Below are 17,055 nucleotides of genomic sequence, written 5' to 3'. Positions count from 1 at the left end.
AGCATACACGCTGAAATCCAACGGTATAATCCCTCAGTGACACGGCCGTGTGAGATGTGAGATACATGGAATGTGACTGGGGTAAATCAATAAGTCAAATGATAATGAAGTATGTACCTCGAAAATCAGTGCTGTACATGAAGGGTTTTTACAGGCTCAAGTTATGATGTGTCAGACTTTCGTCGAAGCTGCTCTCTTGTTTCCTGTACCCTTCTTCTCCTTCTTCACTGGTGGTACGGCAGCACTAGAAGACTTTCCTCCACGGGGGTCCACTGAGGGCCCAGCAGAATCAGAAAACCTTGGTCTGACAGAAGGTGGGACTGACTGCGCCATGCGGTCTGAGAACTCTTCGTCTGACATCGGAACCTTCCGGGCTTGGGTGAAAAAGAGTTTGGCGTTACGATCACAGATATTCTCGATAAAATATGTGTTGCCTAGTAGCCCAAGTAAACAAGCGGCACGTATCTTGGAGGTGAACTGAGACTTACCACGAGGAACAAGAAACATACCACCTGTTGCAAGGACAAGGTCGGTTTCGTGTATTTGGAGACTAATTGCACCCTCAACCACATAGAAGACCTATGAGGTTAAGTTCGGAATTAGATATTTTTATGATAAACATGATACGAACGTATGTGTTGTCTTTTGAGCCTTTACTTGGTTTACGACCTTTTGGTGGTATCACAAGTTGACCAGCTGCTATGAAATCCCCGTCTCCAAATATTTTTTGGAACAACCAATCACTATTTGCTGCTTGCTTTGGCTGTACCATCTTACTGGTCCACGCAACACCTGACAAATAGCCAGATCAGTAAATTAATATCAAAATTGACCAGTATAGACGTCCACTCACGTCTCTCAACTTCTTCGCCTGTAACATAGTCCTTGACGATCCCCATTGTTTCCGTGTTGTCATCCCATCCTTCTTCAGGATTCTTAGGATTCGATGGTCGTTTCCGCTTCTTTGACACTTTCCCCAGTGTAACTATAGGCTCTTTTGGAACTCGTATAATTTCCTTGATCTGCGGCACAAGTGTGACTCCCGAGTCCCTACGACCATACTTTACGCGCTCCTGACGCCAATACTCCAGGGGCTGATATCGATGTCGCTTTCCGCGTCGAACTTCTTGTGGATCTGGCGATCCTGTACAAAAAAGATAAGTAGTATGTACACACGACGCTCAAAACACTTACGTTCAGCACTTTGCATCACCTTGTCGGCCTTCTTTGGTCGCCCCTTTGATTTCTTCGTTTGCTCTTCTTCTGTTCGAGTCTTCTTAGCAGGTGGGTCATTCTCTGGGTCCTCCTCTGCATCTGCTTCACCGTTGTCTACATCTTCCAGTCCTCGAGCTATTTCATCTTCGACATTCTCATCACTACCTTGCTCGATATCATCATTAACAGTCGGATCTGCCCTCCCCTTCCCCTTCCTCGAAGACTGAGGGCGACTGATAATGTCCTCTTCTATTGCCGCAGCTTCCTCCTCATCTTCACCATCCTGATCTATTTGCGTAAAGCTTGTTCTTCTCGGACTGACTTCAGGGGATGCATTATTCTCTGGAGGCTCGTAGTCATCAAACCCGCCGTCTGCGTCCTCAAAGCCTAGTTCTGGATCGAGTGCAGTGTGAGATGTTGAAAGGTTCGATGGGCCTGCGCCATTTGCCAAAGAAGAGCGTCTGGAGTATAGAGAAGAACGGGGTCGAGGGGAAGGTACTTGGTCATAATCGACATCGGAAACGCGTGGAATGGCGCGAGAGGAGGATCCAATTCTGTTAATGCTATTCGGAGCAATTGATCTATGCGCATTCGTGAAGTATGCCAAAGGACTGCCTTGATTGCCTGTATGAAATGGTGAGTTGCGTGCATGATGATATGCTTGCACGCTCACTTTCTGCGAGATCCATAGACATTTCTCCATCCTCATCGAGCTCCAAAGGTGGGGCGAGAGATACCTTCTTCTTCTTTGTCTTTACTTGTGGTTGGGGTCTTTTGTCTGCCTGTTTCATGATCTCTACAAAAGGCTCGAATTCATCCGAGTCCGGGTCAACATAGTCAACAGTAATGCCTGTCTTCTTGCCCAGGCCTAGGTCGTCGCCGCGAAATGGGATATGTCGTTTTGGAGGGCCCCTGCGACTTCCTATGCTTGATTTTCTGCGTTCAGGTTCTCGCGGCATCGTTGCGGACGATGAGCTCGACAGCGACCTCGATGTCTTAGTACTGTGACAGGGTGTGGCAGTAAAGTAGGGCGTGGGAATATTAAACAAGATCAAGACGCGTTAATGAGTCACATTGGTCACGCGTCGAGGTCACGCTTGGACATGATCATTAGACGTGCCACCAACCTGAGCGTAGCAGCTCAGCGGTGTAGGTATTTTACACAGAGACCATCTATCAAGGAACTACATTACAGACGATATCATGGGAACAAGCAGCCTATCCCTGGTGACAAAGGTGAAGCTTGGTCTCAATTCACATGATTGTCAAATTTTACATTTTTTTTCTTCGTCGTGTAGTGGTCGTGGCTATGTCTGGAGGTGTCGATTCTTCTGTAACTGCAAAAATCCTGGCAGAAAAGGTACGTCAGCCCATCACCTACACCACCAAATATCGATCTTTGGCTGTCAGAATTATGACCTATCGGCTGTTTTTATGCGGAACTGGGATACCCGAGACGAGTCTGGCTCTGACCATGGTTGTGAGTGGGAAAAGGACTGGGAGGACGTACAACGGGTATGCGCGCTGCTAGACATACCTTGCCGTTTGGTATGAACCTAATATACTTCCTTTTTCTTTTTCTAACATGAGCTCATCACTGTCCAGGTTGATTTATCTCGAGAATACTGGACACGCGTCTTTGAGCCGTCTCTCAGAACATGGGAGATGGGTGCCACACCAAATCCTGACGTCTGGTGTAATAAGTAAGTGATATTTCAGTTAGTCACTTTGCTGAATTTACCATATTCTTCAGGGAAGTGAAATTTGGCGCACTGATTGATAATCTTACTCAGGATCCCGCCTCGTCCAACCCCCCATGGCTTGCCACAGGTAAGCCTTCACATGAAGATTATCCCACTTTCCCCACTTATTTAGACAACACAAGGTCACTATGCCCGTAAAGATTGGATGCCTTTCGACTCTACCTCACATTGTCGCCCAAGGTTGCTTCGTGCTCACGATCTCACTAAGGATCAAACATATTATTTATCATCAATATCTGAAGCTGCACTTCTTCATTCGCTCTTTCCTCTCGGGGATCTAACGAAGAAAAGTGTCAGAGAGCTAGCACTCAAATGGAAGTTGCCAACAGCAGCTAGAGAGGAGAGCATGGGTATTTGTTTCGTTGGAGAGAAGCGTAAATTCCACGAGTTCATATGTGAGGTGCAAAACCACTGTTATGTTTTGCATGATTCTGACTGTTACGGAAATAGCGCAATACATCCCACCAAATCCCGGTCCTATCGTTGATTTGAACACTGGAGCAGAACTTGGAACTCATCAAGGTCTGTGGACATATACTATTGGCCAAGGTGCGAAAATCTGTGGTTTGCCGGAGAAGATGTTCGTCGCACAAAAGGACGTTGAGAAGAACACGGTTCATGTTGTTCCTGGGACGTAGGTATTCCTACATCAACCTAGTGCGCATCGTGTGAAATTGACGTGAATCTTGCACCTCGTTGACAGAGACCACCCAGCACTGTACTGCAGCTCCCTTCTAGTCCAGAATTGGGCATGGATCTGGGCAGATAGTATTCCGCAAGCTCTTCGAGATGGGGCTGGTCTGAAGGCACGTATGAAATTTCGACACGTCATGCCTGACATTGGATGTACTGTTCATCTATACAGAGAGGGGGGCGGTCACCTCCGTATAATATTCGACGAGCCGCAGAAAGCGATCTCCCCTGGCCAGAGTGCCACTGTCTGGCTTGATGACTGGTGCTTAGGATGCGGTATCATCCACAGCACTGCGTAATGGTAAACATAGGTCCATTATCAATTTTCTCGACTCGACTCGACACGCTTGTGATGCTTACTGTCACTTGCACCGATAATCTACGGTCCACCTATATGCGCCGAATATAGGAATTAATTAACAACATGGTATGCACATACAATATCGTCCTGGTTTTAATGTACATTCTAGCCAGAATAGATACATAGAAAACAGAAAGCACCCAACCCCATCGTTCTACAAAGTTTTGGCAAGATCGCAGTGGTGGAAAATAAGCAAATCGAGGGCGCGACTGTTTTCAAAGGCAATGACTAGAGGATGTTGCGACCGACAGATGAGCGAAGCTGACGACGACAGTTCAGGGGAGTGAAAGGAACCGACACAGACTAGTTGAACATGAATTTGGACTCGAAAAAGGAAATGACCAGGAGTTCTTCCATAAAGTTGACGCTCTGCAGATGCTTAGAACTAGGTACCAACCTGAAGACTTCAAGCTTCAAGCATCATGCATCATGATTTAGATCGGCCCTCTTTCTCATACATACAGGAGGGTCTTTCCTTTATGGCTACAGTGTTTTGCACATATTTGCGAGCTACTGCCCTATAGTAAACATCGTACGCTTGCTCTAAGAGCTCCGTGAACGATTCGAATTCGTCATCCGGTGATTTATCGATGAAATCTACTTCGACACCACTTCTCTTTCCGCGCAGCTTGCGAATGACGACTGCAGTGTCATGGACAATTGCTAAACCCGGCGTAATAGTAGCAGAATTGGTACAACCGTATTTCGTAGACAGGTTGGGTGGATTCGAAGAGTGTGATATTCGTAGAAGAAAGGTGAGCGGGATCTGATACCACTTTGGTGGACACTAGATATCGATGGTCATGAGAGATGTTTGAAGATACTACAACAACATGGCAAAAAATACATTGTAGTAATTGGATATCTTTAGATTCATAGTCTACACATTGTCTACTGAAGCTTCCCTTCAAAACTCTGCTCAGGCATGTAATGGATTTCGAACATTTGCCCTAATTGTCAGGACAAGTGCACAACAGGACTCGCGATAGGGGCGAGTCATTGGAGAGTCACCGATTTTTTCCCAGTGTTCGAGCTCGAACTTCCCTGATCACCAGCCCTCACTAATGCTGCACCAAAAAGTTCAAACAGCAATCAAGACAGCAATCTGCAAAATCACTTACCCCTGGCTTGTTTGTTTTCGCGTCCTTTGTACATTGATGCCGTCTTTTTAGTCACCCATGTCGGAGGTTGACCAGGCGAAGAAGGTAACTTAAGACGATGGTCTTTCAGCGTTGGATGAACGTCCGTCAAGTCTGCTTTAGCCTTGACCCATGATTTCCTACCCACATCCACGAACCATATTTGAAATTTTTTGATCGACCCTTCTAGGTAAGCATGGACGAATAGATCACCATCTGTGGTGTTAGGGACTGCGGGAATGGGAGGGCTTGATATCGGGTGAATGCCCTCTGACGTCGCTACGTTCGTGCACCAGTCCACCTCCCCGATCTGATCTTATGCTTCGACGGTGTAATCACAGGGTTATTCGATCGCCGTTGTGTGAGACGATCCCCTTGCCGTTGGTTCTGGCGTTGCAATTGGGTTGATGAGGAAGAGGAAGAGGCCGGTAAGCGTGAGGTCGAGGTTCGTGCAGGCGTACTGATGGAGGATGCAGTGGCCTGTGTGGTGCTTTGCACAAAGCGTTGGGGTGGTGGTGCATTGGACCTTCTAAAAACACGAGAACCACAAACCGAAGCGGGAGAAGGCGAGCGCGAAGGTAGTGTAGCAGATATTATGTCATCTACATCAGACGACAGGGATGAGTTCCCGGTATCGATGGGCTTACACTGTTGGCGGTATGGCCATGATGATGAACTAGAGGAGCGTTGCGAGTACCGGAAGTTTTTCCACGAACAAAGCAAGGCGAAGAGAACTGGATGTACGACATGGGTAGGCTCGGTTTGCACCTTTACAGACGGGCTGCTTGAGATATCGATATAGCGATATGTAGAAAAGGTACCTACGGTAGATAATTTTCAGGGGGTAATGGACCGAAGTAGCTCGTCACTGGCACTTAGATCAGAGACTCGTATCTAGCGACGTTCGGAATCAACACCACATATCATAGGCTGAATTCGAGAGATTTTGTTATACCTTAAGCTCACTTCCAAAGTCTCAATTGAATTCGCTGCTAGTATCTTGATGAACTTGTGGAACTAGATGAATATTCGTGGGCAGTTACAGACCAGGTAGGAGAGGTTATGAGCAGAAAGCACAAAGGATCATGCATCATGATGAGATTGTCGTGTCCTGGTATATGAAGGCAAGAAACGAGGTAAGGATAACCGCGAGCGAGTAAGATTGAAACCGAGCGAATAAACAAAAGACCTCATTTCCTCGGCCACTTGTGAGTAGAAAATGTGTCATGTGCAGGACCTTACCGAAAGAAGTCTTCCTCTATCAAACAAAAGTACTGATATGGCAGACTGTTTCTGTAGGGAGAACATATAGTTTCCCCAATTTTCCGACCTAATTCCCCATAATGATAGTCAATCAAAATATATCTTGTAGAAAATGTGGACGGTCGTTCTGAGACGATGATATAGTCAAACATGCACGTGAAGTAGTTCGAGGCAAGCCTTTGATAGGCTATAGCTTCTACTGAATTTCCGGGGGTTCATCAAATGCCGTGGGGACAATTATCACGCTACTTGTGCTGCCTATTTCCACTTCCAACAATGATCAGCAATTCATATATGCGCGACTCTTTCTGGACAGTCAACTTCAATCTGGAGAGCAGAGGCAGCTCCCAGAAAAACGTTGACGTTTTTGACAGAAAACACTCATCGGGGGTAATCGGGGCGTATGGAAGATGTTGCAGCCATTCGTGACGCACCTAATGCGGGATCTTCTTTCCTCAGCATGTATCATGCTCGGTTAGTGTCCAGGAAGGAGATGCTCGGTCGGAACCTTCTACTTGAGCATCTAGGGATGAGGAATGAGAGGCTTTCGAGACGAAGATTAGAACGATTCCTTATGTGCTCGTTCTTTGTTGTAAGGTTTTCCAGCCGTTGACTGAAAGTTATCGATCTCGACTAGTTTTATTGTTTTATTGCAGTTGAGCTGTAGAGTAACAAAACGATGTATATCTTGTGAGGCAATCACGAAGAACGACACGGCACGCTGACAATCTGAGCCTGTCCATGGTCGCCATAGGCGATACGAGATGACGAGGTCCCCAAGTCATTCTCGTCAGCCGTTATGTCTGACGAGGGCGATGACTGGAAAGATTTCCAGTCGAGGATAACGGCTGTCAATTCCCGTTCGTAAACCTGACCAGCATAATTATCAGAATACAACAACGGCAGACATCAATGCATCGTCACTTACGCAACCCGTGTCTAATCCAATGGACCACCTTTTCACATCCAAGCCTGTGCTCGCTGCATGTCCATACACTACCATCGCTGGATAGCAAGGAAGCTGATCGGTATCGTCATCGGGTGACTCAAACTTGTTATCCGAGTTGATAACGACGGAATTCAGACTGGTGCCAACAAACCCAGAACAGCGGTTCATAACATCATTATATGAGTTGGACCACGGTAGGCCTTTGGTGTGACCCCTGGAAATTCTGCCGCCCTTCTTGATCTTCCTCATGTTCATAAGAACCCACGGGTCTCTGTTCTGCGGGATATCATGCAAAAGAGCCTTCTCTTGCAAGTCCCTAAGAAGGGACACATTCGCCCGAATGTGAGGAAGTGCGGGGATATGAGAAAGAGGTTGGTCGGGATGTGCTGGACTGCGGGTGACGTCATAAGCCAATAAACCTGCGTGTACGAAGAAAGTGTGCGCTATGGGGGCATGGAGTACAAGAGGGAGCGACGCGAGGTATTCATAGTGGTCTTGCGACATCGCACGAGCGACCTTGAAGTGATCGCTGTTCATTTTCCATCCGTCTGGAATCTTCTTCAGCCACTTCTTGTTGCTCTTCTTGTGCTTCAACCACCGCTTGAAGTTAAAATCGGGGTCGTCGCCCATCCTAAATAGCTTGTCATCTACGTCAGCCAACCATTCCTTCCCATCTGGAAGCTGTGAAATCCAGTCAATCCAGGCTCGCCACCGGATAATTTTGTGATCATTGTTGCCCCTGACGCCCATAATGTTGTTGCTTTCCAAGAAAGAGAGCACGGCTAGAGAGTCGGATAAGGGCGACCGAATGGCAAGGTCTCCTAGATGTACCAGTGTATCGTGGTTTGGGTCGTATGATACTTGATTTAATAGAGAGCTGAGAAAAAGGCGTCAACAGTGATAAATGGAAGACGAAGCAGTTGAAAACATACTGAAACGAGTGGTGCATGCCGTGTATGTCACCGACAGCAATAATTCGTTTCTTGGTGTGATCTATATACCTACGCGTGAGATGATGACCTGCAGTTCAAATAGTCAAAGCATACTGGTAGGGATGTGCTCTGCAGGTAAAATCTTGGTGGAAACGTAGTGATCGAAGTCAGGCCGTCCTGATGAACCCTAAGTACAAGAAGTTCGAGTAAAGAAAGTAGACACACCATCATTGCTGAGCCAGGACCTAATACTATATACGTGATCCACAAGAACAAGGCATAGCTTGAAAGATAATAAGACAAACGTCACGAGTACAGAATACATTCAAAATTTGGAGTACCAGAAAATAGTTTGTGGATAGAAGTATATTAGGGTGACTGGCGTATTTAAAGGTTATGGAAGCGAACAACAGGCAGGGAAGACAAGAGGCATGATAACGGGAGCTCTGATTGTGCCGAGTTTGCAAGTCGACTGCCAACTCGGATGGAGTCAACCGTGGGAAAATAAGATGGATCAAACTGAGGCGTTCAAATTGATTGATCAAGTTTCCTGTTTGGGATGATCATCCAAAGCTTCGATTCGGACTTGGTTACTTTCTTCACCTATTCAGCTGCACTTGTACTTGCAACGAGCATCAATGCATCAATAATGGCAGCAGTATCAACACTTACTGTGGCTCGTAGATGTCAACAACGATCATGTCAAAATTCGTCGCATGCATCACAACCAAGAAAAACACGACGAAAACACACTGTGGCACCTCTGCAACTCATTGTAATCGTAAGCAGTCTCTTGGTACCTTGACGAGGCTGATTTCCCTGTCGTAGCCGTATAATGTCAGTCGATGTCTTCCTGTCACTCTGAATCTGTAATAGCTGAAATACCGGAAATGAACAGCACCGAGAGAACATCTTAGACAGAGTCCTTTTTGTTGCTCGCGACTCTTTTCATACAGCATCTTATCTCTGCCGTACCGCTGTCAGATGATAGTCGAAGCACTCAGGGCTTGGGCCTTGTTCTGTCGAAGGGTTCTACGGTTGAAGCATGAGGGCCGGTGCTCCCGAGATGCATATCTAAGAAAGCGAGTTCAAAGGTAGTTTGCCAACAGCCTCCAGTCCTCGTCCTGCAACTGTAAGCTCATTAACTTCGTTTAATTCCACACTGTGGAAAGGTCTTGCTCGGAGCTCATCGATCGTTCCTTTGCAGTATCGCCCGTCATGGATCAAGTCACATTGTCTTCTGCCAAATTGCCCCCGCCCTTTGTTCACTTAGACGGCATAGACAACGTCCGCACGATACACAAATCTTCCCATGTCAAGATCAGACCCTACATTGTCTTTCGCGGCGCCGATCCTATAAACATAACAGCAATGGGGAAAAGGCAGCTTATTGGACATCGAATTACCACCATAACTGACATGCGCTTAGACCGCCCACACGGTCTTGTTCTCAACATCGAGGGCGTCAAATGGGTGTACGTTGAGCGAGAAGATGACCTGCCTGAAGAACAAACTTATGCAGAGATTGCTGAGAGGTTCGAATGTTTTGATGTAGTTAATATGTTTATCTGTCATTGACGGGTTGCTCTCACAAGGCTAAGGGGTTTCGAAACGGTCCCTCTAGAAGTTAGTTATGCTCAGTCAAGCACAAAATAAATGTACTAACAATAGCTATGGTAGGCCTTCATCGTTGCGTACGCCGCCATACTACAACAATCGGGAAATGTCTTCAGTAATTTCTTCAAACACCTCAGGGATAGGCCCAACCAACCAGTCTTGGTCCACTGCTCCGGTGAGTCGCCCTCAATGAATCGACCGCAAACGCTCGTTATACTAAAGCCGCAAATTTAGCTGGGAAGGACAGGACAGGGTTAGCGATAACTCTGCTTCTAATGGTATGGTGACCACTCCCGCTCTATGCGATAGACTTATGCTCCTCAATTTCAGCTACTCGGTGTTCCCGATGAAGACATCATCAAAGACTACGCTCTTTCGAACGTTGGCCTAGAGTCTGCATTACCGAGGATGATAGCAGAGTTTGAAGCTCGTAACCAGGCATATATAGACCACCCTAAAGGTTTAAGGATCTTCCTCAGCGCACTGTGAGTGTGCCTCGGTCTCCACCTCAGGCTCTTTTGTACTCACTATCTGTTTCAAGGCCTGAAACCATCACTGCGATTCTGCGTTGCGTGCGAGATGTGTTTGGTGGAGTAGAGAATTATTTCAAGGAGCATATGAAATTGAACAGTGCAGATTTGCATAAAATTCGCCAGAATTTGCTTCTGCCTTCATCAGCAAATTCGGGCAACCGTGACAGCCACAATGATTTGTAGATTCTATCGAAACAGCTTGAAAATTATATAATAAATAGTCTTGTCATCTCCCTAAAGTTTGCCTCGAAAATCACAACGCAATTGTCACCTTTTATAATTGTCTGCAGCGTGTGGCAGTCCTTGATTTGTCTGTGGGCACTTATTACAGGCTATTTTGATGGTGTATTGTCGTTGCAAGTGTCCACTTCAGATATGTTGTAGTCATGGACAAGGCTTTATCGGTTTACCAGTTCAGAGTACATAAAATCGTGTTTATTTTTGACCTGCCACAGCATATTCGGACGAAGGACATGAAATTTACAGGATAATAGAGAGCCATAAATTTGAAGTGATAGGGATGTGCTCTTCTGGCGATGTCTAGGACAAATTTAGCGATTGAAATCAGGCTTTTCTAACGGACTGTAAGTCTACTAGGCTAGAAGACGTTTGAGCCACGGAAAAGGACGAAGACACACCGTCGTCGTTGCCTAGGCCGAAACTTATTAATCTGATCCAAAAGTCAAGGCAAGCGTAATACGCACAGAATGCATCTATAAATCGACATATGTCTGGAAGCGGGTGACTGATTTTAAGGCCAGGCAGAAAGCTCAGAGGTGCGTACCTTGGAGATAATAGCGCCCTATTCCAAGTTCAAGTCGAACGAGGCTACTAGTTTCCTTGTGTGCTGTAGGCGATTTCTTATTGCATAGATGGTAGTAATGAGATTAATGAGAGTCCTGATAAATATTTGGCAGAAGCGGTCACATCGTTGCAACTTGACTGCTAACTTGGGTGAGAGAGCCGCGGGAAACAAAAACCCGAGACTGATTTCCTATTTGGGTACCGGTGCCAGCACGACCACTGTAGCCCATTTGGGTTTAACGAGTTTTTGACCTGTATCCCATCATGATTAGGAAGCCCAGACTATACAGCTTGAATGTTTCGACTTCAAAACTTCCTTGATATTTTTCAAAATCTTTTGTATTTGCAACGAGCACTCGACGGTCACGACTTCTCGCTGATGCGCCAATTGTGAATACCTTCTGGCTAACCACGGAGATCAAGAAGAGCAATCAGTAACTGTCGAAAGCACACCTTTGCAACTGCTTGCAATCGTCGACAGTAGCTTTTAAAGTGCTGAGATGATCTCCTTGTTGTTTGGCCATATCTACTATCGGAAATCAGTGTCCGGACACAATAGACAGCACCATCAGTGTTTCTAGTTTCACCATGGAGGGAAGTAGTTCAACTCCCAAGGGAGAGGTGTAGCCACTGGTTAGCTGCTCACGCAGACCAACTATCAGAACAGTACGTTATATTCGATCGTCTCTTCGTAGCTATTCTCACTGCAGAATGCAGGCCCTTTTGTGGAAGATTGAGTGGTATCTTTGGTCGAACAATCTTCCTGATTAATTCATATCTTCAATAAGCATTTATAGCGTGACAAGGTAAGAGAAGATCTCATGTATGCTGTTCAAAGATTTAATATTATCCGTCGTCGAAGTTTCAATCAGCCGTGGTTATCGAAATGTAGCTTTTCGGACCTGATTGAATCGCTATGGAAAGGCATAGGCTTCTGTGCCATATAACTACAGCGCCCATGCTGTGATGTGACTATCAGCTGGTCTGGGCTGGCTGTATGCGCAGTTTATTCGTGAGGTCAAGCCACTGGAAAAGAAGTAACTGCCCGGCTTTTTCTCAGCTACCAAGGTTTCTACAAACCTAGCGCTGATTCGCTCACTTGGTTAGTAACACTGTTCATTTTTCGCACCGCTGGTGTTTTGATTGATTCAGATTGTCTTGTATAACAAAGATGATAAGAAAGGAGATCTATACGCTTAGGAACAATACTGCAGTGCGGAAGCATATATGTTGATGGAACGGGAATAGTTCCGATTCGTGTTTCAAGCCCCTTCTTTCTTTACACGAGGAACGCTATATAATTAGGGATGTAATACTATGTCATGGAAGGAAGGAGTTGACACTGGGTACGGGATCATCCTTCGTCTGGCATCACATGTCAACTTTGACTCGGTTCTAATAGGCACTTGAAACTGACTCTTTCGCAATGTCACAATCTGCGAAAGCGTTTATGACTTTCTGGGTGCCTTGAACAATGTAAAGAACTAGGTTCACAGTTTTCATTTATATCTATCACAGCGGAGTTCTGATTGATATCTGAAAGCTGCATCGTACATTTTGAAGAGAAAATCCTGTACCAGGAGGACAACGGTGGTGTTCAGCCAAGTACCCTCGTACAAGAGTCCGGACAGATCTGGAAGACATTACAATAGCTTCGTTCTGGAAGTGCAGCACCATCTCTCCTGATGGGTCTCGCAGGAACTTCTGTCCTTAGAACTTATCACGGTCGGCCGATAGATGAAACAATCAGAATTCACTGACATGTGTTATTGCAATAAGGAAACACTCGGAACTTTGCTAGGGACGTGTTCTGTTGGTAGAGTATGAGTATCGGGAACATGAACCGGGCCTCACGTCGAGACAAATATTTAAGGACAAGACTCTGAAGGGGTTGACCAGTTTCTTGTCCCTGTTCTTTTACACCAAGCTCTCAAGTCTCTCACCGCACGCCCATCGACCTCGTATAATCCCACTATCTGTGTATAGGTTATTTTCATCGAAGGTCATCGTTCCCTTTGAGTGTCGCCAATCATGGATCCAGCCAACAAGTCTCTTGTCGCGTTGCCGCCGCCCTTTATCGCTCTCGACGGCATTGACAATGCTCGCACCATAGATACCTTTGTTCGGTCTCCCTCTGTCAAGATCAGGCCAAACATCATCCACCGGAGTGCTGATCCTATCAATATCACCGACGTCGGGAAAAACCAACTTCTCGGACGCCAAATTAGAACCATCACCGATATGCGCTTAATCCGTGAGCCTAGCCTTACTCTCGATATCAACGGCGTAGAATGGTTGTTCGTTCCCCAATTGGAAGAGGTGAGCCCGCCTGTACAACGAACTTATTCGGAGATTGCTGCGGAGTGAGTTTATTTCGCATGCTTCTGTATTGACATGTCACTGACGGTTTGTTTTTGGTAGGCTTGAAGTATACGAAAAGACCCCGTTGAAAGTTAGCCCTTCCAGTCAAGTATAAAGTAAATGTGCTAACGAATAATCAGGCTTTCATCAAAGATTACGCTGAGACACTGCGAACAAATGGACCCGCCTACAAGAATTTCTTCACCCATCTCAGGGACAAGCCTGGCGAGCCAGTTTTAGTCCATTGCTCCGGTAAGTCGCCTCCAATCAATGAATCACCCAGAATCTTGTTATAACGAACTTTAAATTCAGCTGGAAAAGACAGGACAGGGATAGTGATAGCTCTACTTCTCATGGTGCGGCACCATTTCAGTCTGTATGCGATAGGTTGACATGTTCACAACCCCAACTATAGGTTCTGGGTGTCCACGATGACGATATTGTCGATGATTACGCTCTTTCGAGCGTTGGCTTAGCGTCTGCCATGCCAAGGTTGATGGCCGAATTCGAAGCTCGTAACCAAGCATATAAGGATAATCCTGTGGGATTGAAAAACTTTCTTGATGCATTGTGAGTTTGCCTTGATTTCAACTCAGGCTGCTTTACTCATCATCCATGCAAGTCCTGAGACAATGGCTGCGACGCTGGAGCTAGTGCGAGAAGCATTCGGTGGAGTAGAGAATTATTGCCAGAAGTATGTGGGATTAGGAGACAAGGATACAGAACAAATTCGCAAGAATTTGCTTCTGCCCTTGGCCCCGCCCCCGCCCCAACCCCCGCTCTTGCCACCATCTTCCCTCCCCGTTGTTTTCGACGGCGTAGACAATGTCCGTGCTGTTGATACGTTTTCTCGATCTCCTTCTGTCAAGGTCAGACAGGGGCTCATCCATAGAAGTGCAGATCCCATAAGGATTACAGGGACAGGGAAAACACAGCTTCTCGAACGTGGAATTAAAACTGTGGCGGACATGCGCTTACACCGTGAGCCTGGCCTTGATCTCAATATCAATGGTGTCAAATGGTTGTCCGTTTCTAAAGAGGGAGACTCTCCTGAAGGGCTAACTTACGCGGAGATTTCTGAGATGTGAGTTTGTTTGGCAAGTTTCTATACTGGGGTATAATTGACGATTTTTACTTGCTAGGCTAGAGGGCTACGAAACGGATCCGGTGCCCGTCAGTAGTTCCCAATCAAGCTAAATGTACATGCTAATGGTTACATACGATAGACCTTCATCGGAGCGTACGATGAGATACTACGAACGAATGGACCTGCCTTCAAGATTTTCTTCAATCATCTCAGGGACAATCCTGGCGAGCCAGTTTTAGTCCATTGCTCCGGTAAGTCTCCTCCCATGAAACAATCAGACCATTGTTACTATAACCTTCGAATTTAGCTGGCAAGGACAGGACAGCGGTAGTGATTGCTCTGCTTCTAATGGTGCGGCAACATCTCATTATGTATGCGATTGGTTTACACCCCCAAATTTAGATCATGGGTGTCCACGATGGCGACATCATTGAGGATTATGCTCTGTCAAACATTGGCCTAGAGTCCGCAATGCCGAGGTTAATAGCAGAGTTTGAACATCGTAACCAGGCATATAAGGATAATCCTATGGGCTGAAGAACTTCCTCAGTGCATTGTGAGTGTGCCTTGGTGCCAACTCAGGCAATTTTACTCATTATCCGCTCAAGTCCTGATACGATGGCTGCGACGCTGGTGTTAGTGCGAGAAGTGTTCGGTGGAGTAGAGAATTATTGCAAGAAGTACATGGGCTTAAAAAGTACGGATATAGAGATAATTCGCCAGAATTTGCTTCCGCCCCTGCCGCTGCCCCCGCCCTTTGTCCATATTGATGGCGTGGACAATGCTCGTGGGGTAGGTGTCTTATCCCAGTTCTCCTCTATCAGGATCAAACCAGACATTATCCACCGAAGCGCTGATCCGATAAGAATAACAAGTGTTGGGGAAAAAGAGCTTTTCGGGCGGAAAATTAGGACCATCACGGACATGCGCTTAAACCGCGAGCCTGACCTTAAACTCGATATCGAGGGTATAGAGTGGTTGTTCGTCCAAGATGCAAGCTCGTCTGTAGAACGAACTTATTTGGAGGTTGCTGCGGAGTGAGTTTGTTTTGCATGCTTATGTATTGACATGCAATTGACGGTTTGCTCCCACTAGGCTTGAAGAGTACGAAAAGAGCCCGTTGACAGTCAGTTCTTCCTGATCAAGCAGAAAATAATTGCTAACGACTACGTCTGGTTAGGCCTTCATCAAAGCCTACGACGAGATACTGCAAACAAACGGATATGCCTTCAAGAATTTTTTCACCCATCTGAGGGACAAGCCCAACCAGCCAGTTTTAGTCCATTGTTCTGGTGAGTCGCCTCCAATCACTACACTAGACTCTTGTTACAACAAGCTTTGAATCCAGCTGGGAAGGACAGGACTGGGATAGCGGTGGCTCTACTTCTAATGGTAGTACATCTTCTCTCACTCCATGCGATAGATTTATACTCCCTTACTTTAGGTCCTGGGTGTCCATGATTGTAGCATCGTTAAGGATTACACTCTGTCGCGCGTTGGCCTAGCGTCTGCCATGCCGAGGTTGATGACAGAGTTCAAAGCTCGTAACCAGGCGTATAAGGACAATCCTGTAGGGCTGAAGAACTTCCTCAGTGCATTGTGAGTCTGCTTTGATCTCTAGTACTTGGGCTGCTTCACTTATCTTTCCTAGCCCTGAGACGATGTCTGCAACACTGGCGTTGGTACGAGAAAAGTATGATGGAGTAGAGAGTTATTGCAAGAAGTACATGCAGTTGGAATCCGAGGATTTAGGCAAAATCCGGCAGAACTTGCTTCTTGGAGTCCATCACCCTGCAAAATCGGGCTATGGTCACCATGCTATGTAAGTGCTATTGTAACAGTTTGTAGTGCGTGTAAATATTTTGTAACTTTCCAAAACGTTTGTCTCCAAAATCGCTATGTAATTATCAGCCTTAACAGTTCCCCACATTAAGTTACACACCCGAACACACCTTTCCTACTGCCAAGATTTTTTTATTTGGTCACACGACGGGTACAGTCACCATCTACTTGAAGCATTCCATGAGTCCAGAGAACTGGCTCGGTTTAACATATATGGCATATCTAGCGCAGGTAGAGCATTTTGTCCTTTCAGCGTGCCCCAGTCCTTGATTTATCTATAGATATTTAGATTAAATTATTCTGGCTCGCATATGCTGAATTACCAAAGTTGCAAGTGTCCGCATGTTATGATTATAGATAGAACATTGCTGGTTACCAGCGCTGCGATATGCATGGATCACTTTCATTTTTCATTTGACAGAGGATATTACAGCAAGCAAGATGATCCCAATAATTCCGGATAGAATCTTGCAAATCGACGAGAGACTCCGACTTC

General features: G+C 46.0%; 6 protein-coding genes across 6 annotated transcripts; 3 read left to right on the top strand and 3 right to left on the bottom strand.

The window, feature by feature from the left end:
- Window positions 1–58: 58 nt before the first annotated feature.
- Window positions 59–2,249, bottom strand: SERLADRAFT_476177 (uncharacterized protein; the record flags this gene model as incomplete). The annotated part of the gene is made up of 6 exons (XM_007322134.1): window positions 59–434; window positions 489–579; window positions 632–792; window positions 854–1,144; window positions 1,195–1,839; window positions 1,889–2,249. The coding sequence occupies 6 exons, from the start codon at window positions 2,172–2,174 to the stop codon at window positions 172–174; spliced, it is 1,737 nt and encodes a 578-aa protein (XP_007322196.1).
- Window positions 2,250–2,524: 275 nt separating this feature from the next.
- On the top strand, window positions 2,525–3,970 carry SERLADRAFT_441606 (uncharacterized protein; the record flags this gene model as incomplete). The annotated part of the gene is made up of 7 exons (XM_007322133.1): window positions 2,525–2,575; window positions 2,626–2,763; window positions 2,821–2,918; window positions 2,969–3,045; window positions 3,101–3,373; window positions 3,429–3,612; window positions 3,682–3,970. 7 exons carry the CDS (start codon window positions 2,525–2,527, stop codon window positions 3,968–3,970), a joined length of 1,110 nt encoding a protein of 369 aa, XP_007322195.1.
- Window positions 3,971–4,233: 263 nt separating this feature from the next.
- On the bottom strand, window positions 4,234–5,838 carry SERLADRAFT_417587 (uncharacterized protein; the record flags this gene model as incomplete). The annotated part of the gene is made up of 6 exons (XM_007322132.1): window positions 4,234–4,436; window positions 4,495–4,819; window positions 5,044–5,099; window positions 5,154–5,486; window positions 5,633–5,700; window positions 5,819–5,838. 6 exons carry the CDS (start codon window positions 5,836–5,838, stop codon window positions 4,336–4,338), a joined length of 903 nt encoding a protein of 300 aa, XP_007322194.1.
- Window positions 5,839–7,055: 1,217 nt separating this feature from the next.
- On the bottom strand, window positions 7,056–8,763 carry SERLADRAFT_417586 (uncharacterized protein; the record flags this gene model as incomplete). The annotated part of the gene is made up of 5 exons (XM_007322131.1): window positions 7,056–7,304; window positions 7,363–8,260; window positions 8,316–8,376; window positions 8,430–8,492; window positions 8,541–8,763. 5 exons carry the CDS (start codon window positions 8,638–8,640, stop codon window positions 7,134–7,136), a joined length of 1,293 nt encoding a protein of 430 aa, XP_007322193.1.
- Window positions 8,764–8,988: 225 nt separating this feature from the next.
- Window positions 8,989–10,695, top strand: SERLADRAFT_476164 (uncharacterized protein; the record flags this gene model as incomplete). Its single annotated transcript, XM_007322130.1, has 8 exons — window positions 8,989–9,152; window positions 9,214–9,447; window positions 9,523–9,850; window positions 9,911–9,941; window positions 9,996–10,107; window positions 10,167–10,210; window positions 10,263–10,417; window positions 10,474–10,695. The coding sequence occupies 6 exons, from the start codon at window positions 9,534–9,536 to the stop codon at window positions 10,646–10,648; spliced, it is 834 nt and encodes a 277-aa protein (XP_007322192.1).
- A 4,550-nt stretch (window positions 10,696–15,245) lies between these two features.
- Window positions 15,246–16,568, top strand: SERLADRAFT_452367 (uncharacterized protein; the record flags this gene model as incomplete). The annotated part of the gene is made up of 7 exons (XM_007322129.1): window positions 15,246–15,273; window positions 15,326–15,754; window positions 15,813–15,843; window positions 15,898–16,009; window positions 16,066–16,109; window positions 16,162–16,316; window positions 16,369–16,568. The coding sequence occupies 6 exons, from the start codon at window positions 15,336–15,338 to the stop codon at window positions 16,541–16,543; spliced, it is 936 nt and encodes a 311-aa protein (XP_007322191.1).
- Window positions 16,569–17,055: the final 487 nt, after the last annotated feature.

The sequence above is a fragment of the Serpula lacrymans genome, assembly GCF_000218685.1.
Source record: "Serpula lacrymans var. lacrymans S7.9 unplaced genomic scaffold SERLAscaffold_12, whole genome shotgun sequence".
Lineage (NCBI taxonomy): Eukaryota > Fungi > Basidiomycota > Agaricomycetes > Boletales > Serpulaceae > Serpula > Serpula lacrymans.
Note: the sequence above shows the minus strand (reverse complement) of the source record. Positions and strands in the feature narration are given on the sequence as shown.